At 42.1% G+C, this 20,899-nt stretch overlaps 2 protein-coding genes across 2 annotated transcripts; both read left to right on the top strand.

Moving 5' to 3' along the window:
• Positions 1–13,392: 13,392 nt before the first annotated feature.
• Positions 13,393–15,169, top strand: npvf (neuropeptide VF precursor). Its single transcript, XM_012874203.3, has 3 exons — positions 13,393–13,640; positions 14,460–14,830; positions 14,933–15,169. Exons 1-3 carry the CDS (start codon positions 13,479–13,481, stop codon positions 15,003–15,005), a joined length of 606 nt encoding a protein of 201 aa, XP_012729657.1. The 5' UTR covers positions 13,393–13,478; the 3' UTR covers positions 15,006–15,169.
• Positions 15,170–16,783: 1,614 nt separating this feature from the next.
• On the top strand, positions 16,784–20,638 carry LOC105934296 (cytochrome c iso-1/iso-2). Its single transcript, XM_012874209.3, has 3 exons — positions 16,784–16,944; positions 17,142–17,312; positions 19,951–20,638. Exons 2-3 carry the CDS (start codon positions 17,144–17,146, stop codon positions 20,094–20,096), a joined length of 315 nt encoding a protein of 104 aa, XP_012729663.2. The 5' UTR covers positions 16,784–16,944; positions 17,142–17,143; the 3' UTR covers positions 20,097–20,638.
• Positions 20,639–20,899: the final 261 nt, after the last annotated feature.

A 20,899-nucleotide genomic window follows, 5' to 3' on the forward strand; every position in this document is an offset into this window, starting at 1 on the left:
TTCTGCCAAATCCCTGCCAGAGACAGTCGGCTTGTCTGCCTGGCAGCCTTGGCACTCCGGCAGACAGTATTTACAACAACCTCTGGATAAAACGGATCTGGTTACTGCACGGGATATATACAACTCATCAATCAGCAGGGAGGCAGACGGAGACAAAGAGCGAGGTGTACAGTTCAGTGTGGTGTTTTTATTGCTGCTCCTATACCTTTAATGCACACACACACACACACGCACACACATGCACACACATCCAGATGTGCTCAAAAGCACGCACGCTCGTGTAGACGTTCCCAAACCTTCCCAAAGGATGTAGGTCCAAGGAGAAGTCTGATGTTTCAGTTTCAATCTCTTTCTCGGGCCAGATCAAATAGGCAAAGCAGCAACTAGAGATGATGTCACTGTCCCACAGCTGTCCCTACCACTCAGACACACACACACACTCAGACACACACACACACACACACACACGCAGTGCATGAGTGCCTGTGCGAACAGCTTCACCGAGGTCAAATCTCTCTCCGTCTCCCGCCCTTTAATTCTGTCTTCTCTCAAAACTCTGGGGATTCTGCACGCCGTGCTGAAAGCAATGGTCTGGATCATGTTCCCCCTGTGCGTATGTGAGCCACACACACACTCAGACTCACACACACCGAGATGCACGCAGACATGCGCCGTAAGCCCCAATTCCGGTTGCCGGGAAAGGCTCGGGGGGTTGGGTGGGGGGGTGGGGGGGGGAGAGTGGGGGAAATGAGAGAAATGTGGGGATGCTTTTACAGCAGCCCCATCACAAACAATCAGGGTAAAACAATATTTTATTCACACGAAGCAGGCCACACACATCCCCGTGTCCGGAGCATGGGGGAACAGCGTGGAAATGCAGAGGAACATGATCCGGGCACAACTGAACTTCTTTTTTTTAATGAACTATTTTATGTCAAGTTGTGTTTTTTAACTTTACTGTTTGGATGTTTTCAAAACCTTTTAAGTTCAAGAAAACTCAATGTTTTCACTTTAATATATTGGTCCAACTCAAGAATAGATAATCATAGAAGCTAGTCATACACAAAAAGTAGTATAACCAAAAAAATGATTAAACCAAACAGATTAAATTAAATGTAGAGTTTAGATTTAAATTTGCTCAACTGAAAAGTTAGTTTCCGACAAGAAATGAAAATTATTTCTCTGATATATGTCCTTGAACTGTACATATTGCCTTAAAGTGCTTTAGAAAAACATACATTTGTTCTATAGTCATTCCTTTTGAAAACCTGCACCAATGTTACAGCTAAAACGCTTAGAGGTTCAGCGCCTTGCAAAACTATTCGTACTCATACAACGTTTTCGCATGCTGCCCGTTTACAGCAACAAACCTCAGTGGATTTTATGACATAGACCAACAGAATATTGTGCACAACTGCAAAACTTCCCAGGATAAAGCAGAAAAATGTGTTGCGTATTTGTATTTTTGCCCCCCAAGTCAGTACAGGAGACCTGCAGGTCTGCTGGCGTGTTATTATTATTATTTTTTACCATTTTCTCGCATCTAAAAACTGAATATGCATGCTCTTTTTACAAAATAGCTCGAGCCTTTCAGGCGTTGCCTCATATTTCCAATTAGATTTAGGTTTGAATTTTTAACAGGATCATTCTGACGCATTAATATTCTTTGATCCAAAACAATTCCAGTGCAGCTCTGGTTAAATGCTCATGGCCTTGGTCTTCCTGGAAGGTTAATCTCTGCCCCACTCTTAAATCTTTGCTGAATCCAACTGTGTTTCTCTCAGGATTGCCACTTATTTATCTCGTCCCATCAACTATGACCGGCTTCACTTGTCCTGCTGAAAAAATGCCTCCCCACGGCATAATGCTGCCACCACCATATTACTCTCTACGGGTGATGCATTCACTGCGATCTGCAGGGTGAACACACATGCATGCTACATTGTTGAGATTTTTTCTTCACAAGAAATGTTGAAAACCACATAACATTTACCTTTCCTTCACAATTATGCGTCAGTGTATGGAACACCGATAAAACACATTGGCTTCATAAGTTGTACTGTGACACAGCGAGGAAATGTTCAGCGGGAACTAATACTTAAAAAGAGCCTCTATGACGAACGCTTGGCTTTCACTGAAAGTTGTTTCCCTAAACCACACACAAAAACAAATTAAAAAAGTTCACTTCAGGTCCTCTAACCCGCTGCAACTGTTTCCCTGTCGTTTCACCGATGCCATTCTACGACGTCCCCGAAGTGCAATTTAGTTCATCAGATAAACGAGCGGCCTAAATAGTGGCCCGTGTCAAAACTAAGCATAGAATGAAGCGATAGTTTGGCGGCTACCAAGCGTCCCAATGCTGCTGTAAAAACATTATAGCAGTCAAAATGCAGGGTTGCCCCCACAGTGCAGGCTTGTTAGCTGATCTCACAAAAGTTTATGGAGTCAGCCTTAAAGTTCATCTGTTTCTGTTCTCTTCATTACATTCATGAATACGTTTTGCAACTCCTAACAGCATATTATCAATAAAAAAAACACCTTCCTTTCATTCCCCCGTTCCTTCTAATTAAAATATGCATATCTTCTCAGGCGGCGTAGCATTACTCAAAGAAAAACAGATTAGAGCGCTTAACATAGCATTAACTACTGTGTGATCCTAATTTAAAGGCTTTATTGTATCAGAGGTTGAGAGCTTCCTGGAAATGAAACATGAGTGCTTTTACTAGAACCGTAGGCAGCTACAGTAAGTGCATGCACTTTGACTCTTGCATTTAAACGTATTTTTTTTTCTGAATGGAGAACTTTGGGAGAGCTGTTACTTTAGATCTGCATTGATTTCATTCAGGGATTTGCGAGTCTTTCCCTTCTCACACAACACACACCTACATCGGCTTTGGAGTGAAACAGCTGCACATTTGGCAGCATTTCCTTTAATATAGTTTTCTTTGTTGTGTTTGTCTTTTGTAAATGAAGTACACATTTTTATAATGTATGTTTTTATTGTATACTTGTTTTTATATAAATGTTTTCAAATCATGACTTTTTTTAAAGAAATCAACAGCCATGAAGATGTAACCTGAGATCAAAATTTAATGTCTGAAGGACGATTAATGTTCATTTAAAGTGAGATATTAGTTTATACTGGTAGTACTGGGCAAGTCAGACCTCTAGCCAGGGGCACATGGAGGAAGCTTTCCAAGACGTGTCCAAATTCTGAACCACTGATGATCAGAAGGGCACCAATCCAAGGCTGAAAGCTGTAATATTGTTTTTTTATTTATTAATTTTTTTTTTTTTTATGTCAATTCAATAAAGAAATGTTGCAACTCCACAACCCCATCCCCGTGGGTGGCACCACAATTTCCAGTGTTTTAGGATTTATTAAGGACGCAAAGACACTGTGACAAGAAAAAATAACTTATATCAAGAAAAAAAATCTATTCAAATTGTGGTGAATTTGTGTGTTCATTTATTTACTTATGCTAATTTGAGAATTGTTGATCTTTGTGGAAAAATATGAGATGCACGGGGTTTCAGTCGCAGCCATAAAAGTCTCAAGTGTTCAATTGCAGAAAATCCTCAGTAGTTACACCTACATTACTACGGTTACAGTGGGATCTCCTTTTTGCAAGTCTTTAAAGCGCAGGGGACAAAAAAGTTTACATGTTGAATTTTTCTCCTGGCAAATTAAATAGGACAATTATGAGGCCGCATTAAGGCACTTTGGAGTAAAACTGATTAGAAGTGATATTTTCTGCTTCGCCTTCAGTGCTGCATTCCCAGTGTTCAGCTGCATCTTGGGGAAACGGGTCAGAGGTTGCAGTGTAGATTTCTGTGTGGGTGTCTTAGTAGCCTTTGACCCCCTCTGACCCTGGCGAACAGCAGCCAAACTGGCCGTCCAACTGGGAGCCGGGGAAGATGCACCGGGGTCAGGCGAAACAATCAAGGAAAAAGCTTTCCCTCAGTCGTGTTTTCCACTCATTCCCCTTACTTCTCTTTTATCCGGCTCCTCACTTTATCCTCCTGCAACCGGGGGCTGCGCCGACAACACACATGTGCCATGAGCGCAGAAGCAAAGGTGGGACAGAGATGCTTATTTTTTTTTTTTTCTGAAGACAGCCGTGTTTTTTGGAATTTATGCGCCGGGCTTTTAAGAGCTTTCCAGGGCCCAGGGATCATGAAAGTCACCCAACAGATAAATGACCGTGTAAACATTCAAATCAAGCGAGAGCAGGGAAAGTAATAAAAAGACTTGTTTTGTTTTGTCATCCCAAAACAGCAGGCATGTCTAAACGTCGTTGAGCGTTAATCGCTCAACAAGGCGTCATTGTGGGAGAAATCGTAACTCATTGGTAAAACTGGTAGAAATCTCACCCCCCCCCCCTCTCTTTCTTACCCACTAACACTGTCCCAGAGGCTCACATCTCATTAAAATGCTCTCCTCTGTTTGCGCTTTATCTACTGAACTCCGTCCCTCCGGCAGACTTTCTTTCTTTAAATTCAAAACAAGCCATAAGTACTTTTTGGAAGACAGAAATATATCTCGTTTTATAGACAGACAAAAGAGGTGGAAGATTTTCTGAGCAAAGGCAACACTTTAAAAACACACACACACATACACGCACACACACATCCCTTTACCAGGGCCCCCTTTCCTCCTCCTCCTCCTCCTCCTCCCCCTCCTCCCCCCCACCCCCATCCTTCCCATCCTCCACCTCCTCTCTCTCTCTCTCTCATCAAGGGTCATTTGCTCAGTTTCCTCCTGCCTATCCCAGCCTTTCCCCCCCACTCATTCTCCGATTGGTCGGTTCAGACCAGGCTCTGATTGGGCCGTGGTCTTTTGCAACACACCTCCCCTTCTGGCACCTCCCTTTTTACTGGCACCGCCCACCTACGCTTAGGACGGCCTCCCCATCTGACTCTCCGCCTCTCCTCTAGATGCTCCACCTTCTCTGCATGTTGAGAAAAGGTTCGTCAGGGCGCCACCTGGTGGGATGAGTCCCTTCGATGAAGACTTCAAGTTATGACCCAGCGAGTTGTCATTCAGGTCTACATTAAAAAGAAAGCTAACAAAAAAAAAATAATATCGTAAAAACATCTTACTGGTGTCTGTATGACAATAAATAATGCAAACAGAAAAAGTTAAAACAGAAAAAGAGATGCTTCAGTAATTCTGTAAAAGGAGACAGCATCTGCTCAATGCCTCTATCCTTTAGTGCCATCTAGTGTTTCCAGGAGTTCACTGTCGCGGAAAACTGGACCGGAGAGCCCGCCTGTACAGTCATGGGGAAAGGAAAGCAATCGGCGCCTCCTGGTGGTCAGAAACGACCATGGTTCAGTTTTATCTTAAGAGATTCTACCATGTTTACAGATGGTTGCATTTCCTTTCTGCTCACTGACAGCGCAGAGCAGCAGGGCCACTGAGGCCGGGAGTCAGATGGTCAGAGGCGCAAAGCACAGAGACGCACAGGTTACACAATAACGCCTCAGAGCATTTTAGAGCAGCCAGTGAACCAAACATGCGGGCTTTTGCGCTGCGGGATGACCCGCATGGGCAAAACAAATATGTGGCATGAGAGGAAGCCAGCGACCTTTTAGCTGTGAAGCAACAGGACTGACCGACATGCAAATACATTCGTAGCAAAAGCTGTAATTAGTTCCCGAACAATTTAATCTTTCCAAGGACCTACTGGGTCTCAGTGTCAGTATTGTTCCAGAAACAATGTGAGGCCCGTCCGAGGTTAAAAGGTCGGCAAAGACCCAAATGCGACGTTTTTTCTGCGAGGCGGAAAACAAACACAGCAGATCACCTGAACGCACCGTGTCAGTGGTGTTGGCTGGATCCTGTGTGTGTGTGTGTGGGGGGGGATGTTTTCCTGCAGCTAAGAGAGGAAATCAGGTCAACACTGATGGGATGTTGTAATTGAGCCGGGGGTGAGGGGTGGGGGGGGGGGGCTCCTGTGCCTCGAGTGGCTGGGATCAACGTCTTTATGATTCACCGTCATAAGAACACAAGATCTCACAGATGGTGTGAAAATCCCAGTGAAAAACAATTACAAATTTGCCTTTAGTCCCGTTTTTGTTTGGCTGTCGTGTTTCTGGACCAAAGGCTGTTTCCATCCAAGGTGGCTGGTTCATGGCATGAATATTAATACGGTGCTAAAACCCAGTCTGTTTGACTACAGTAGCTGGTGTTTTTTATTGCCTATTAAGCGCAGTGGGCCATGACTGCTGTGTGTTTTTCAGTGTTTAATGTTGATGAAATAAGCGCCATTAAATTCAGACCCAAGCCAGCAGACTGCTGCATTGGCTTTTTTCGACGGAGACTGTGGCGCACTGCACTGCACACACAAAGCTGGCCTCGGTCTGCCAACACCGTCACAGAAATTAGCTCAGCTCGCAATTTATATTTATCATTTCATTTCTGGAGATTCTGTAAAACAAACAAACAAAAAAAAGACCAGAAACAATAAATAAGTAGCTTGGTCCTGTTTCTTAGACTTAGAAACTCTTTTAATTCAAGAGAGCTTCACAATCGGCACGTTTCCTCAAGGGTTCACATTTGCTTGCTGAGAGTGCATCAAGCATAATGCTATGTTAGCTCTTAATAATACTGAAGAGGCAGCTGAAAATATTCCCCAGTCAATACATTTGTAGCTTCTGGATTTAAGGTCAATTCACGCTGACGCTTCTAAAGCGACTCCTTGACATTTGAGTTCATGTCTTGAGTTTATCAGTCAAACAAGAGGTTGAAAATGTCACAGAAAAAAATACTTTTTTATACATTTCTACATATATATATATATATATATATATATATATATATATATATATATATATATATATATATATATATATATATATATATATATATAAAAGGACTGAACTTGTACAGCGACTTTCCAGTCATAGTGACCACTGAAAGCGCTTTACACTATAGCCACATTCACCCAGCCTAATGCACACACATTCATACACCGATACGCAGATCGGTAGGCAACTTAGCGTTAAGTGCCTTGCCCAGGGGCACATAAACATGTGACGAGGGAAGCTGGAATAAAACCCACAGTCTTACAATTACAAGACAACTATTCAACCCCTTGACACACACACACACACGCACACACACACACACACACACACACACACACAATATGAAAATCACTGGCTAACAATGATTCACACAGTTTAACATTGTATTAAATAGGTGAACTAACCAGGAAACTGTGCTGTCCTCTTCTGGAACAATAGTGGACGTTAGATAAACTCAGGTTAGCCCTAAGCTAAAAGTTGTGTCTTTGCTAAGTAATTCTAACCCCTGAAACTTGTCCACATTCTGTAACATTACAAACACAACCTTCGATGTGTTTTATCTGGGTTTCGCGTGATTGATCAACGTAAAACACACAAACCATTGATTCCTGTCTGGATTCTGGTCTGAACCTAAACTGGGTCGTTCCAAGCTGCTGGCTAAACCAACCCATTGTAGCTCTGGCTGGAAGTTTCAAGTTGTTGTCTTGCTGGGAGATGAACCTCTGCCCCGGTCTGAAGTATTTTCTACCCCTTAACAGTTTTTCTACCAGGATCATTCATCATTTAGATCTGCTCCCTTTTCCCATCATCTCTGGCCAGCTTTCCTATGCCTGCTGGAAGCAAAGCATCCCCACAGCACAAAGCACGGCGGTGGCAGCTTCGTGCATGGCAGGGGGAATGTGTTCCACCACACAGAGCATTTTTAAAGCCAGCTCAGCAATTTCTGGTTTCCTCTGACTGGAACACCTTCTTCCAGGTGTTTGCTTTATCCCCTACACGGCTTGCGGCAAACGTGACCTCCTCTGATTAACATTCAACAACGGTTTCCTCCTGCTACTCGTCGATAAAGACCTGATTTGTGAAGTGCAGCGCTGAGATTCGTCCTTTCGATAGAATCGCCTTACTCACGTGAGCAGTGAATCCCTGCAGCTCCTCCAGAGGTGCAATGGGCATCCTGGCTATTTCTGTGAATCCTGCTCTGCTTGCCCAGCCTGTCAGTTTAAGGTCATGTCTTGTAGGTTCAAAGTTATGGTTTACTTTCCTTTGATGATGATGCACTGATGAACAGTTCTCTGTATATCCACAGCTTGGCGAATAGTTTTCTAAAACTATCACAGCTTTCAACTTCTCCAAAGTTTTATCCGTGGCCTGCCTGCTCAGTTCCTTGGTCTTTATGATGCTCTTTGTTCACTGATTTTCTCCGACAAGCATCCCAGACAGGGATCTGCAGCCTGTGGCTCATTATAGCTTTGGCTAAAAGATGCTAAAGAGTTGAGCAATGTTTTAAAATGTAAAGCTAATTTAACAATGCTAGCAGCTTCTCCTATGCGTTTCATTGACATATGTGGCTTGTATGACATTAATAGTGTAAGGAATATTATATTTCTTTTAAATGATTTGTAAATAGGTTTCAAACTACATGCTTTTAGACATAGTTGTCTATAAACTTTCAATGTCCCATTGAAGAACATGTAATAAACCTAAAAGCAAAGCTAAAATTGTTCTTTATTTTACAAATCTAAAATTACATACGGTATGTATTTTAAAAACGAGGCATTTGATTTTTTCGAAGAGTCATGTGGCTTTTGTGGCTCTAAACAAATTAGTTTCAGCTGTAAGGTTGACAGACCCCTGATCTAAGGCCTTTGGGGAACATTTAAAAATTAAGATTTGACTATTTACTAATTGCGTGGCTTCTGAAGGCAATTGATACCACTGGATTTTATTGAGGAGTATCAGAGCAAAGGGTTGCATATAAATACTCACAACCATTTTCAGATTGTAATTAGTTAAATCTCGTAAAAATAGATAAATAAAGTCTTTCCACTTCTCATAAAATCCCAATGAAATGTGAGGAACCCTGCGTCTGTAACCGGACAAAATGTGAGAAGGCTTAACGGGCAGGGATACCTTTGTGCCACCGTACCTTTAACTCTTTTATTTCCCGGTCGCTTTTAATCTGTATCCAGTTGCTTTTACCCAGACCACACATGCAGCGCTCTGCGTCCCGTGTCAGCTAATTGTGCCATACGTTACTTTGTTGTGATCCAACAGATTTGATCACCGTCTGAGCCATAAGCAGTCGGGAGGGCTTGATGAATGGGTCTCCTCTCAGAGTGCGCAGGCACGTGAAGTGCTGTGATGATGACCCGGCTGATGTCTAAGTGAGGGTGAAGATAAAGCGGCCCATAAATCAGCTCAGCGGAGAGGTAACAGCAGACTCCCACATGTCATATCAGGAATCTGAGGGTGTCCCAGTCCGGGAAAGGAATTTTGGGATCTCTGCCAAACTTTAAACAAGATGTTTACAGAGAGAAGGAGGAAGCAGTGATCGTGGAGAATCTGTTTTTTCCACTGCCTATAGTTTCTCTGAAGTTAGTTTGTTTATCTCCGTCTTCCTTCGCGTAATCTTTTCCAAACCAGAGCAAACAAATCCATAAAATGTAAATCTAATCAAATACGACCGTTTATTTCTCAAAAGATGCTTTATCGAATAATATTCTTTCATGCGCATATGGCATTGACTTTTAGAAGCGATAAATCAAGATAAATAAAAACTGACTTTTGCTTTAATTTAATGGTTAACACAAACGAAGCTGGGTCTCTGAGAAGCGGTCTTATGACCCGTTTCCTGCTTATTTCTGAACACTTGAGGGGAGGAAACAAACGTATGTGGAACCTAAAAAGGAAGTGTAATTTTCCTTTTTTAGTAATGGGAATGAGTTTGGTTCACGTCACCAAGCTGTTTTCCTTTTTTTCCTCAATAATGCTCCATTTTCAATATGTAATTTTAACAGTTATTGAAAGCTTGTGTAAAGTCAAGTAAGGAGTAAAACAGCTTGCCATTCGGTTGCAGAACGATAATGCTCACAATCACAGGGCCCTCCAAATGTAATGGCATTAAAGTTGTGTGAAAAGTTGTAAAAAAGGAAAGCAACCAGAAAAAAAGTTCAAGAGAGACCGTTTTATCTTAACAGTAATGTCTTCTGGACTGTGGGAGGAAGCCGGAGGGCCCGGAGAGAACACATGCATACACAGGAGAACATGCAGACTCCATGCACAGAGACAACATAAATGTGTAGCTTTACAGAATCACAGCATAAGCGCAAAAATTCAAAGATGAAATGTAAAAACATCATATAGTACAACATAGGGCTGGACGATAATTCAATAACGATATATTTTGGTCGATAAACGTAAATCGATGATAGAAAAAAGGGTCAGTAAAAAGTTCAATAGAATAAAAGTTTTCCTTCCTTTTGCATTCTACCCATGTAGGTTAATATTACAGTCATTATATCCTCCTAACCAATCACAACGCAGATCCAGGAACCAAGCTCCGCCCCCTTCAAAGAGTTCGGAGAGCACACTTCTTCTTTTTTTTAATATAAAAACTTGCAGTTTTGGGGTAAAAAGTTGGTTGAATAAAGGTTCGATTTTGAATTCAGTGTTTGTGTGTTCTGTATATAAAAATAAGTCGCTAAGCAACAGCATGAAAAGGTCAGGGCTGCACTTAAAATATATGCTTTGAATTAGTTGATAATTATCGATATCGGTCAACATGATTTCTAGTTTATCGATATGCTTTTTTTTTCCTATATTGTCCAGCCCTAGTACAACACACTAATTACTTCAGTTATTATAATGCCATCTATATGATGTATTTATTGCTATTTTTACCTTATTTATAATTTTTACGAAGCAAAGTATTGCATAAATATTATTGCATTCTAGCTTCCAAAATATAGTTTTAAAACTGTGTAAATATGATCAGGGGTAACAGTGATGGGCGATGGGAAGCATCCCCAAAGGATGATACTGCCACCACCAAATCATTTTTCTATTTCTTTTCGTTTCCATACCATAAATACGTACGCACATCATTTGCAACCAATATACCCAAAAGCCTTGTTTAGGCCGGCTGCCCTGGAGCGTGCCGCAACATCTCTCCCTGCTGCGGCAGAAAATTTGGTCTCCCTGACACTTCTCTGTGGCGTCTCATAACTTGAAACCATACGAGAGAAGATTTTGGCGGCTTTCACACCACAATTTTTTACAGCATTGCCGTGTCTTGATGCTGGTAACCAGTCAATGTTACTTGGAGTATTCATCCATTTCAGGCAGAACGTGAGACATTTATGCAAAGGGACCAAATGACTCGCTACGATGAATCTGCTGGTTGCAAACTGCAGTCCCCCGTTCCAGATACACATTAGTGATGCACAAATATAGGCAAAAGAAGAACATTTCAATGGCCAAATATGTCAAGGGAATGCAAGATTTCTCAAAATAGATAACCATGTTTATTAAACACTGGGATCATGACTATATTTCTATCAAGGAGGCAGGACATGCTTTAAAACACGTAGAAGCAGAGGGCAGAGGGGGAAGGAGGCCTGAAAGCATGTAGATGGAAAGATGAAAAGGCCGCAGGGGTGGCGAAAGATGAGCATCAAAAACATTAGGAAGGGAGAATTACAGCAGCAGAGAACAAGGTCTTCTAGGGAGTGCTCTATGAGCTCAGTTAAAGAACAAAGGAGGAGGTTTATTGAAGCCCTCTGCAGATAATGCACAGTATGAGTGTCCGACACGCGGTCGTAAATCCGACATCCCGCAGTCTGCAGGCCGGGGCCAGGGTCAGGCAAAGAAAGCACCAGGAGACGAGCCGAGAGGAGATGGGAGGTAAACGATAATGCAGGGAAGTAAGCTGAGACGGGAGGCTTCTGAAGGCTAAATGTGAATCACCGAAACCAGATGTGACTGAAACTCTTCTCTTTTCTGTTAACTTAACGCACCAGAGTTTGAGCACACAGGCTGCCCGTCCATTTTCCAAATTAAGATTTTTTTTTTTAATTTGTTTTGAGGTCTTTAAATGGTCTATCCATCTCTGAGCTTTTACAGCCCAGCGGGCCACCTCCTTCTCTCGGGTCAGCTGACCTTTTGCTCCTGTCAGTATCGAGAACGAGGACGCGAGCTCAGGAGGGGACCGGGCCTTTTAACTGTACAGCAGTTTGACCTCTGTGTTTGCTTTTAAGCGCTTATAAATAAATAAAAACGGGGGTTACTTTAACCCATGTTCTTCGTGCTCAGACATGGCAACGTGGAAAATGGCAACAATTTTACGGTCGAGACGAACCGATCAAATTAAAATTCCCCTCCCGGCTGCCAGTATCACCGTTGCTTAACGAGGATTCCTCTCATTCAGTCTGCTATTGGTCCAACTCCTAATGACTCATTACCGCCCTGGACGCCGAGGAGCGCAGGCGTTCTGCGACTGACGTCAGTCCTGTGGGGCGAATACCAGTCATTGCTGAATGCAGCGACGGGCGTTTTGGAAATCAAGTGCAGACAAAGCCGAAGACACGTAACTTTTGTCCGGTTTTGTTGATGTGGAAAGTTTTGTCGGTGCACATTTAGCGAAATATATATTTTTTTTATTACGTAAAATGCATTGTAGTTGTCTTCATGTCCCTCATAACTTTTTTTTTTTTTTTTTTTTACATTTCGCTATGTAAAAAACACAAACTTTGATGTATTTAAAAGGTGATTTTATGCGATCGACACAAAGTGGTGCATAATTAGAAACTCTGCTTTAAGGTTGAGCTGAAGTGTTGACAGTCGGCCTCCTGAGCAACAGATCTCTACAGCTCCTCCAGAGGTACCTCTTGTCTACGCCTCCAATTAGTGCTCTCCTTGCCCAGCCTATGTCTTAAATGCTTTTGCAATTGCAATTACTCGATCCATTTGTTTTCATAAATGGTGTGATGCATAAGATGTTTAGAGCTTGGGGTATTGTTTCCTAACCAGGCCACGTTTTAAGCTTCTCCACTATTTTCTTCCCGATGTGTCCGCTGTGAACCATGGCCTTCATGGTGCGGTTCCTTCACCAAACCTCCGAGGCCTTCGCAGAGCAGCTGTTTCCACTGAGACTTTTTTTTACTAAATCAGGGGATTTCTGGCAACTATTTAATTTTATTTAGACGTATCACAGTAACGGGGGCTGCGTACGTATTGCACGAGCCAACCTGCGCATGTGATATTAATTTGCGATGAAACGTTTGATTGCAAGGCTTTCTGAATGTGTTTCCAGCTTTTCAAGACGTTCCCAGCTGATAACTGGATCAGTGCGATTAGTGAAAGTGTGTTCAGCTTTCACGCCGTCCGTTCTCTGGAGAAACAAAAGCATTGGATTCAGGAGCCCAATTAGTGCATATAACGCACACATACCTGCCTTTTCAGCAATGGCTTGCGGATCGGTCAGGAATCTACCTCGATGACAAGAAGCCAAAAATAAAACTTTGTGCTTGATGCGTGTGCGTTTCCTTAATGTGACGTGGGTTTTGTTTGGCTTTATATGACACGGGGCAGGGCGGTCAGAGGGAAGTAAGCCACATGTCCAGATCCAGTTCAGAAGGAGAGGGGAAAGAACAAAACCTGGTTTCAACATGTTCACGGCAGCAGTGCTGTCAGTGCTGCTGATGATGGGGGGTCTCGGCGGAGCGGCGGCGTCCGACTTCCACGTCTTTGGGAAACCCTTCCACAACGACGAAGCCCTGCGGAGCAGCAGCGACGACAGACACTCTGTGAGGAAGCAGCCGCGCCAGCAGGTAGGGAGCCGCCAGTGATGCTTTGGCTGGGGCGTTTATGCTGGAACCCGTCCCGTATTTTGGGTCTCCACATCGGATGCTGCTTTATAACTGCTTTATAACTGTGTTGTAGATGTGTTGTAGATGTTGCACCGTGAATTCCTTCAGACCTTCAGACACTGAAGTTCACAGCCCAACTTCAGAAAAGGCCAATAAACCGCTCAGACCGACCGGAAATCCTGGGTGTCAGCAGCACAAGACAATAAAAGCGTTTTATTTTATATAGCTCACTTACAGCTTTCCAACTTCACAGGTCAGAGCGCTGACCAGAAAAGCTAGCTCGCATAACACGTGACGGCTACCTGTGAGATTAATTGATGGATCAATCAGTGTTGTGGCTGCAGGGTTCTGTTCTAGGATTTTTGTGTTATAAATGTTCTGTTTTAAATGACTTAAGTTATATAAAGCTTCAGTACACGACAATGTTTCCTCACTTCTCGTATCACTTTATAACGTTTGATTTGTTGGTCTAATAAATGTTAAGTTTAATAAACTGTGTTTTTGTGTCTCTGTGTTTTAACCTGTGCCTTTGGTGGTTTAGCTGCACATGTAAAGAGCTCCAGGAACAAAAATGGATGGATTGACTGCTCAGCAATCCACCATGCTTTTATATAGCACCAAAAAAAAAAAAAAGACCATTTGATTTTGGCAACCTGAACATAAAATTTGAATTTTATTTTTTCTCATCTGGCTTGTAGACCAACTAAAAAAGGTAGCAATTCATTGGATACTCTCCTTCATTCCTCTGATCCGAGTAAGCAGAACTGTACTTGTGTCCAGGTGCCCAGCGGCATCCGCAGAAGCTTGGATCTGGAGAGCTTCAAGCTGCACATGACCCCGGCCACCAGCAAGATGAGCCTGCCGACCATCATCAAGCTGTACCCGCCCACGGCCAAGCCGCTCCACATGCACGCCAACATGCCCCTGCGCTTCGGCAGGGACAGCAACGACGAGAGGGTGCCCAACTCCAGCCCCAACATGCCCCAGAGGTTCGGCCGGTCCTGGGGGCTGATCCGGCTGTGCGGAGAGTGCCGCGGGGTCCGAGACGCTCCCAGCCCGGTGCTGCCTCAGAGGTTTGGAAGAAACGCTCCTTACTGGAGCCTCCTGAGGACTCTGGCCAGTGAACACCTGCTGGACACCAGTTTGCAATGGTAGGGAACTGAAGTAATCATAACCCTCACCGCTGACCCTGCTGCTGGAGCACGCTCTGCTGTGGTTCATGGAAATAAATGTTGTTCTTTTGTGTCTGACAGGGCTGAAGATTTTGACTTTAAGACCAGCTCGGAGGAAGATGTAGAGACTGAAGAAAAGAGCTTCAAAGGATAGCCAGATCTCAACGGACCTCTGTTGAGGTGCTGATGATGCGGTGTTTTTATTGTAAAGATGTTTCAGGTTATCAAGGCAAAGCTTAGATGTAAAGTATTACGTTTTAGATGTTGTCTTTTGAAAATGATGTCATTGTCAGTGTCAGAAACTGTTAAATCGAACTGATGAAGTTTATATATATATAAAAAAAAGTTTAAAAATAAAGCTTCAAGCACTGAGAAGAGAAAATGTTATCATGTTTTTCATCATGACAACGACCTCTCATATTTCTCCAGCACCTGCAGAACCATCTGCATATTCTAAGATAAAGCCTCTTGGCTGTGACTGACTCTCTGAAAATATATTCAGACTTTCCAAAATCAACACTTTGATCCCGTAAAGGGCTATAGATACATTCTGAGCTCAATGTCTTTCTATTAAAATCAGAGCAAAACTGAACCAACTGGAAACGTGATGATGAAGCGGTTATTGCAGTAATTGAACACTAGAGGGAGATATTTTTCCAAATGGTGATGTAACAATCAGTCACTGTTACACGGGAGAACTACAAAATATACACATTGTCCTTTAGGAATGTAGTTTTATAATGTGTGTGTATATATATATATATATATATATATATATATATATATATATATATATATATATATATATATATATATATATATATATATATATATATATATATATATATTAACCATATGGTTAATAACACATATTAACCATATGTGTTATGGTTAAGAGAAAGATGTAGAATTATTTGACTTCAGACAATAATATACAATAATGAATAATGGGTACTATTTCTGAAGAAGAAAATTAATTTTATTGACATATGGCATCACAAACAGGCTTATGCCCTTCCAAGTAATCAATGTATCAATATCAATATCTGGGATTACAGCAATGAAACCCTTGTAATAATTGCTGAGCAGCTTTTTGCCTGTTTCCATTGGATTTTTTAAAATTATTTCTCTTTGGTGAGGAGCCCCCGGTCATTGAGGTTGGACGGTCATACTGCCATCACCCTAATCTCTAGCTCCTTTCACAGATTGTCTGTTGGATGTAAGATGGGACTGCAAGTCAGTATGAAAGTATTCATACGACTTGCAGCCTTTTTTTTTTTTACATCAAATGCTTTATTAGGATTTTCCATGCGATAGACCACCATGAATTGAATTTAAGCTGGCTGAAGCAGGGATGGGGAAAATAGTTTGCTTGTTCGTTGAAGTGTGACAGGTTTCCCGCAACACAGCGTCTAAAGCACACAGTTAGGGTAGGGTAGAGTGTGTAAGGGAGTCACTTTATTAAAACATTTACTACAAGAAATAAGTTTGTGAACATTACATATGAAAACATCAGGGGAAAAACACATATCCTCTTTTCTCTCTCAAATGAAATATTACTTTTGAAGCAGATTTGCTCTAAATTGTAATTATTATGACTGAATGCTCAATACAAACTGCCATTCCTTATGAGGGGTATGAAACGTTCTCCCTTTTGCTCTTAATTTTTCCATAACGAGTCAGCAGCAACCTTAACATTAACAACAAAGGGGAACTTCGGAGTTGAAGATACTCAAATCTACTTTGTCTTAAAAAGTTTTTTTTTTTTTTTTTTTTAAAGTGACTCAGCCACACAAACGGTTTAGTAACGAGCACCGAACCAAAGCGTTTCATACATGTGATTAACACACATGGCAAACACACCCTGCCAGTCTTTCCAGATGGGTGTGACCTACATGTCAGAGCTTACTCAACCCGCTCTGACCACACCCCCATTCTCTGAAACTTTACTTCACGTTACTTTGAGGTTCAAGTCCAGTCCAATCGAAAACAACGGCAGAAATCTGGTCAGCAAGCCGTCACACGGGAAGGAGTGTGAATTTGACAGGCGACAACATCTACCTGAGGGTGTTTTGACACATTCCAAGCTGACGGTAGGTTTTGCCTTCTCTGTTATTTGCTTGTTTGCTTCTTTTTAGTGAGTTCAGAAGCTTTTATTGGTCCCTTCAAAACAATGATGGGTGCTAGACAAAAGCTTCGCTAAGACAGTTTAAGGTGAACTGGTCGCCTTTCTTAGCCATAATGATTGTGACTCCTGCTGTCCTTTTCCTGCCCTACCTGGCTGCTGTAGCCATGGGGGACATCCAGAAAGGGAAGAAGGTGTTTGTCCAGAAGTGTTCCCAGTGCCATTCCGTGGAGGAAGGGGGGCGCCATAAGATGGGGCCAAATCTCTGGGGGCTGTTTGGACGGAAGACGGGGCAGGCGCCCGGATACTCCTACACTCAGGCCAACGTGGAGAAAGGTATGAATGAGCCGAGAAACGCACTGAATGTTAAGTTGAGCTGGTGACTGGATAACAAAAAAGCATGTTCATGAGTACAATTGACATCACAACCTGGACATATTCCTTGTTTAAAGTTACAAAGGGGACATCAACGCAATGGTAAATGTGATTTACAACATGCCGGTCCCTGATCATCAAATTGAAAATGTAGCGACATAAAGAAAGCCTAAACTTCCTTGGTGCATCTTATTTTCCACAATAGTGGTAAACACCTCTAAAGCAAATAAGTATAGGCGTAATAATAAGGAATATTATGGTATATTAAGTATGGTTGACAGAGTTGTCTGTATTCTCTTAGGAGGAAAAAAAAACAGGGTTGGTCAACTTTTACTTAAAGCACAAACTTCAATGTGCTTTATTTGGACTTCATGTGAAGGACCAACCCAAAGTAACACAATTATATATGCTTTAAAGTGTTTTTATTGTTTTTTTGTTTGTTTGTTTTGTTTTTTTATAACAAATAAAAGTATGCAAAGCATGGTGTGTTACTGTATTCAGCCCCCCCCCCCCCCCTTACTCTGATACCCCCCCAAAAATAAATCCTGGAAGACCTACTTGCTTCAGAAGTTGCCTTATCGTTGAATACAGTCCACCTTTGTGTAATTTTATCTCAGTATCAATCCAGCTGTCCTGTGAACTAGGACTTCAAGTTTTGTCAGCGAGCATTAGAGGACAGACACCGCCACAAAGATCGAGGAACACAGCAGGCAGGTCAGCTTTGAAGATCCCACAGAGCCTGTCTCAATCTGTTGTATAAAAAGGGAAAGAGTATGGAAACACCACACTACAAACCTGCCTAGACATGGCCCTCCATCTGAACTGACGTTAATCAGAGAAGCAGCCAAGGGGCACGTGGTTCCTCTGGAGGAGCTGCTGGGATCCACGACTCAGGTGGGAGGATTAGCTGGGAGGTCAACTATTTGTGGTGTACTCTACGGAGGAGAGGCCCAGAGAAAGTCACAGGAAGCCGTGTTTTATGCTTTATATGCCATGGATTTTTCTGCCCAAATGCAGTAAGTCATCTGCATTGTGAAACATGGCAGTGGCAGCATCATGTTGAGGGTTTTTTTTTTTTTATCAGCAGGAACAGTAAAGCCTGTTGAAGTTGATATGAAGATGGATGGAGAGAGCTAATCGCGATGCTGTAACAGAAGAAAGAGGGACTCTGGCTGACCTGAGACTAGAACAGAGGTTCACCTTTCATCAGGACAATGAATGTAAACATGCAGCTAAAGCTACAGTGGAGTCATTTACGTCAAGGAATGGTCGTGTAGCAATGGCCCAGTCAAATTTCAGACCTTAATCTCATTTATCTCCCAGTAGCTACATCTGGACTGGCTTTATGTTTAGCTGTGACGCCGTCCTGGAGGGGGGCATCAGCTGGGCTACTGCTACCAACAACTTCACCTTCTTCTTCTATGGAGGATCCACTTGGCCCTTTTTATCAGAGTCTAACCTTGTCTCTCTGCTAGACATGGCTCTTACCGCAGCTAGCTACAGGTTCTTTCATCCTACTTGAAAACTGGCCCAAATATTATCTTCTTAACTGTGTTTCTCTCCTAGATTAAGCCACTGAAGAGCTACTGCTCCCATTGCCTTTTTACATTTATCTAACACAGAAAGTACTCCTGGATCAGTGCGTCTGTGCTTTTTTTTGTGTCTCTGCTTTGGCTTTTTAACCCAAAAGTCAGTCGTGGCAGATGGTTGTTCACACCGAGCCTGGTTCTGCTTGAGGTTTCTTCCTGTTAAAGGGGAGTTTTCCTCTCCACTGTCGCTACATGCATGCTCAGTATGAGGGATTGTGGCAAATTTAACAACGCATTGCAAGCGACTTTCCACTGTGTGTTCCTACATGCTCATCCAGGAATACAAACTACTGCAAGCTAGTGACTCGATGTAATGCGCCGGGTGTCCTTAGATAGGAAACTCTATGACCAGTCTGTCTGTATAACTCAACTGACTTCTTGTTCACAGATACTCTCCACACAGCCTGTGTGAGCTGGAGCTATTTTGCTTAGGGGAATGGGCAGGAATCTCACTCTGTAAAATACCAAAATGAGACATTCCTCCAAAACGTGCAGCTGTAACTGCTGCAGATGAGGTTTATAGTAGTAATGTGACAAAATGTGAACATTTCTAGGGATGTGACTGCTATTGCGGGTAAATTCATACTAATTTGCTGTCCATATTGAAAGCTTTCTGCAAACATTTGTTTCAGATGCACACAGATCAAAGATAATAAATCTAGGAACAAAATGTACCCCTTCTTCTTTCTCATGTTTACCTGCAGGAAACTCAACAATTCTAATATTAGCAGCTTTCCTTCCCACCAGAATACTGTATCAGTGTTTCTTCTGCTCTGCCTTGAAAGGTGCCGTTTTTCTGCTTATAAAGTCCAGACAGCAGGTCTGAACAGGCAGATAGCAGCTGTACTTTTCCTCTCTGACTCTCTGAGCTATGCTCTAAAACTATAGGCAATAAATCCATCACACACACACACAGACAGACATTCATGAGATTATAGTTCTGAAAAGCTTACCGCGTACGACACGTGATTGACTTTTTATTTTGATTGCTTGTTTTGTTTTCTGTTCAGGTATCATTTGGAATGAGGAGACTCTCGACATCTACCTTGAAAATCCAAAGAAGTACATTCCGGGTACCAAGATGCTCTTCAATGGGATCAGAAAGAAGAAGGAAAGAGCAGATCTGATTGCCTACTTAAAGGATTCAACTTCCTAATATACTGACGCTGCTGACCAAACACCAACAGCTACACTGCGAGGGATTAAATAAGTTAAAACGTGCTTTTTCTCTTATTTGGGGAAGCTTATTTCTGCCGAGGTTTCAGAAGCTGAGAGACTTTGACTTTATTATCCACAATGGCTTTTAATTACCCCCCTGGACATTGTGGAAGTAGCTGCTCTACGCACAATGTAACGCTTTTATCATACTTTTCAATTATTTATATCTATTTTTTATTCTAACATATTGAATTGTTTTTATGTTCAATCGAACGGATATGTTTGGATTTGTTTGAGCTGTTTTTTTGAACGAAAAAGACATTTTAGCCTTCCACTCCTCTCAGGTTATAAGGACAATGAGCTCAAACAAAATGTTTCATTTGCAATGTACTAGAACAGGTCATGACTTGGGTTGAGTGAATATTCATAATTCAGCACTTAGAGCAATAAAAATAGGTTCCGTAAAGTCTTTCAATTTCTTTAAGGGTGTTTTAAAAAGTAAGAGTCACAGAATAAACCTAATTTTTGTCCTATCTGGTATTTTGGTGAAGGATTTTTGTCTGTTTTACCTGTCATTGCTTTTACTTAACAGGACTTTTATATCAGGTTTTACTGCTACTTCAAGGGAAGTTAATATAAGTAAAACTATGTACTTAAATAAGGGGAAATGGGAGTATTTCAGGAAAGAACTATTTGATTTTTAGGTTCCCACTTATCAGGGTTTCCTTGTGGACAAAGAAGCTGTAGTTAGATGCAGAATTCCCACCCTTCCTTAGTCAAGCTGAAAGAATAATAGTATCG

Source organism: Fundulus heteroclitus, chromosome 13 (genome assembly GCF_011125445.2).
Source record: "Fundulus heteroclitus isolate FHET01 chromosome 13, MU-UCD_Fhet_4.1, whole genome shotgun sequence".
NCBI lineage: Eukaryota > Metazoa > Chordata > Actinopteri > Cyprinodontiformes > Fundulidae > Fundulus > Fundulus heteroclitus.

Coding starts and splice junctions, on each gene's coding strand:
- LOC105934296 (XM_012874209.3), top strand. CDS start 17,144: ATGGGGGACATCCAGAAAGGGAAGAAGGTGTTTGTCCAGAAGTGTTCC. Junction 17,313..19,950: donor TCAGGCCAACGTGGAGAAAG/GTATGAATGAGC, acceptor TTTTCTGTTCAG/GTATCATTTGGAATGAGGAG.
- npvf (XM_012874203.3), top strand. CDS start 13,479: ATGTTCACGGCAGCAGTGCTGTCAGTGCTGCTGATGATGGGGGGTCTC. Junction 13,641..14,459: donor GGAAGCAGCCGCGCCAGCAG/GTAGGGAGCCGC, acceptor ACTTGTGTCCAG/GTGCCCAGCGGCATCCGCAG. Junction 14,831..14,932: donor CTGGACACCAGTTTGCAATG/GTAGGGAACTGA, acceptor TGTGTCTGACAG/GGCTGAAGATTTTGACTTTA.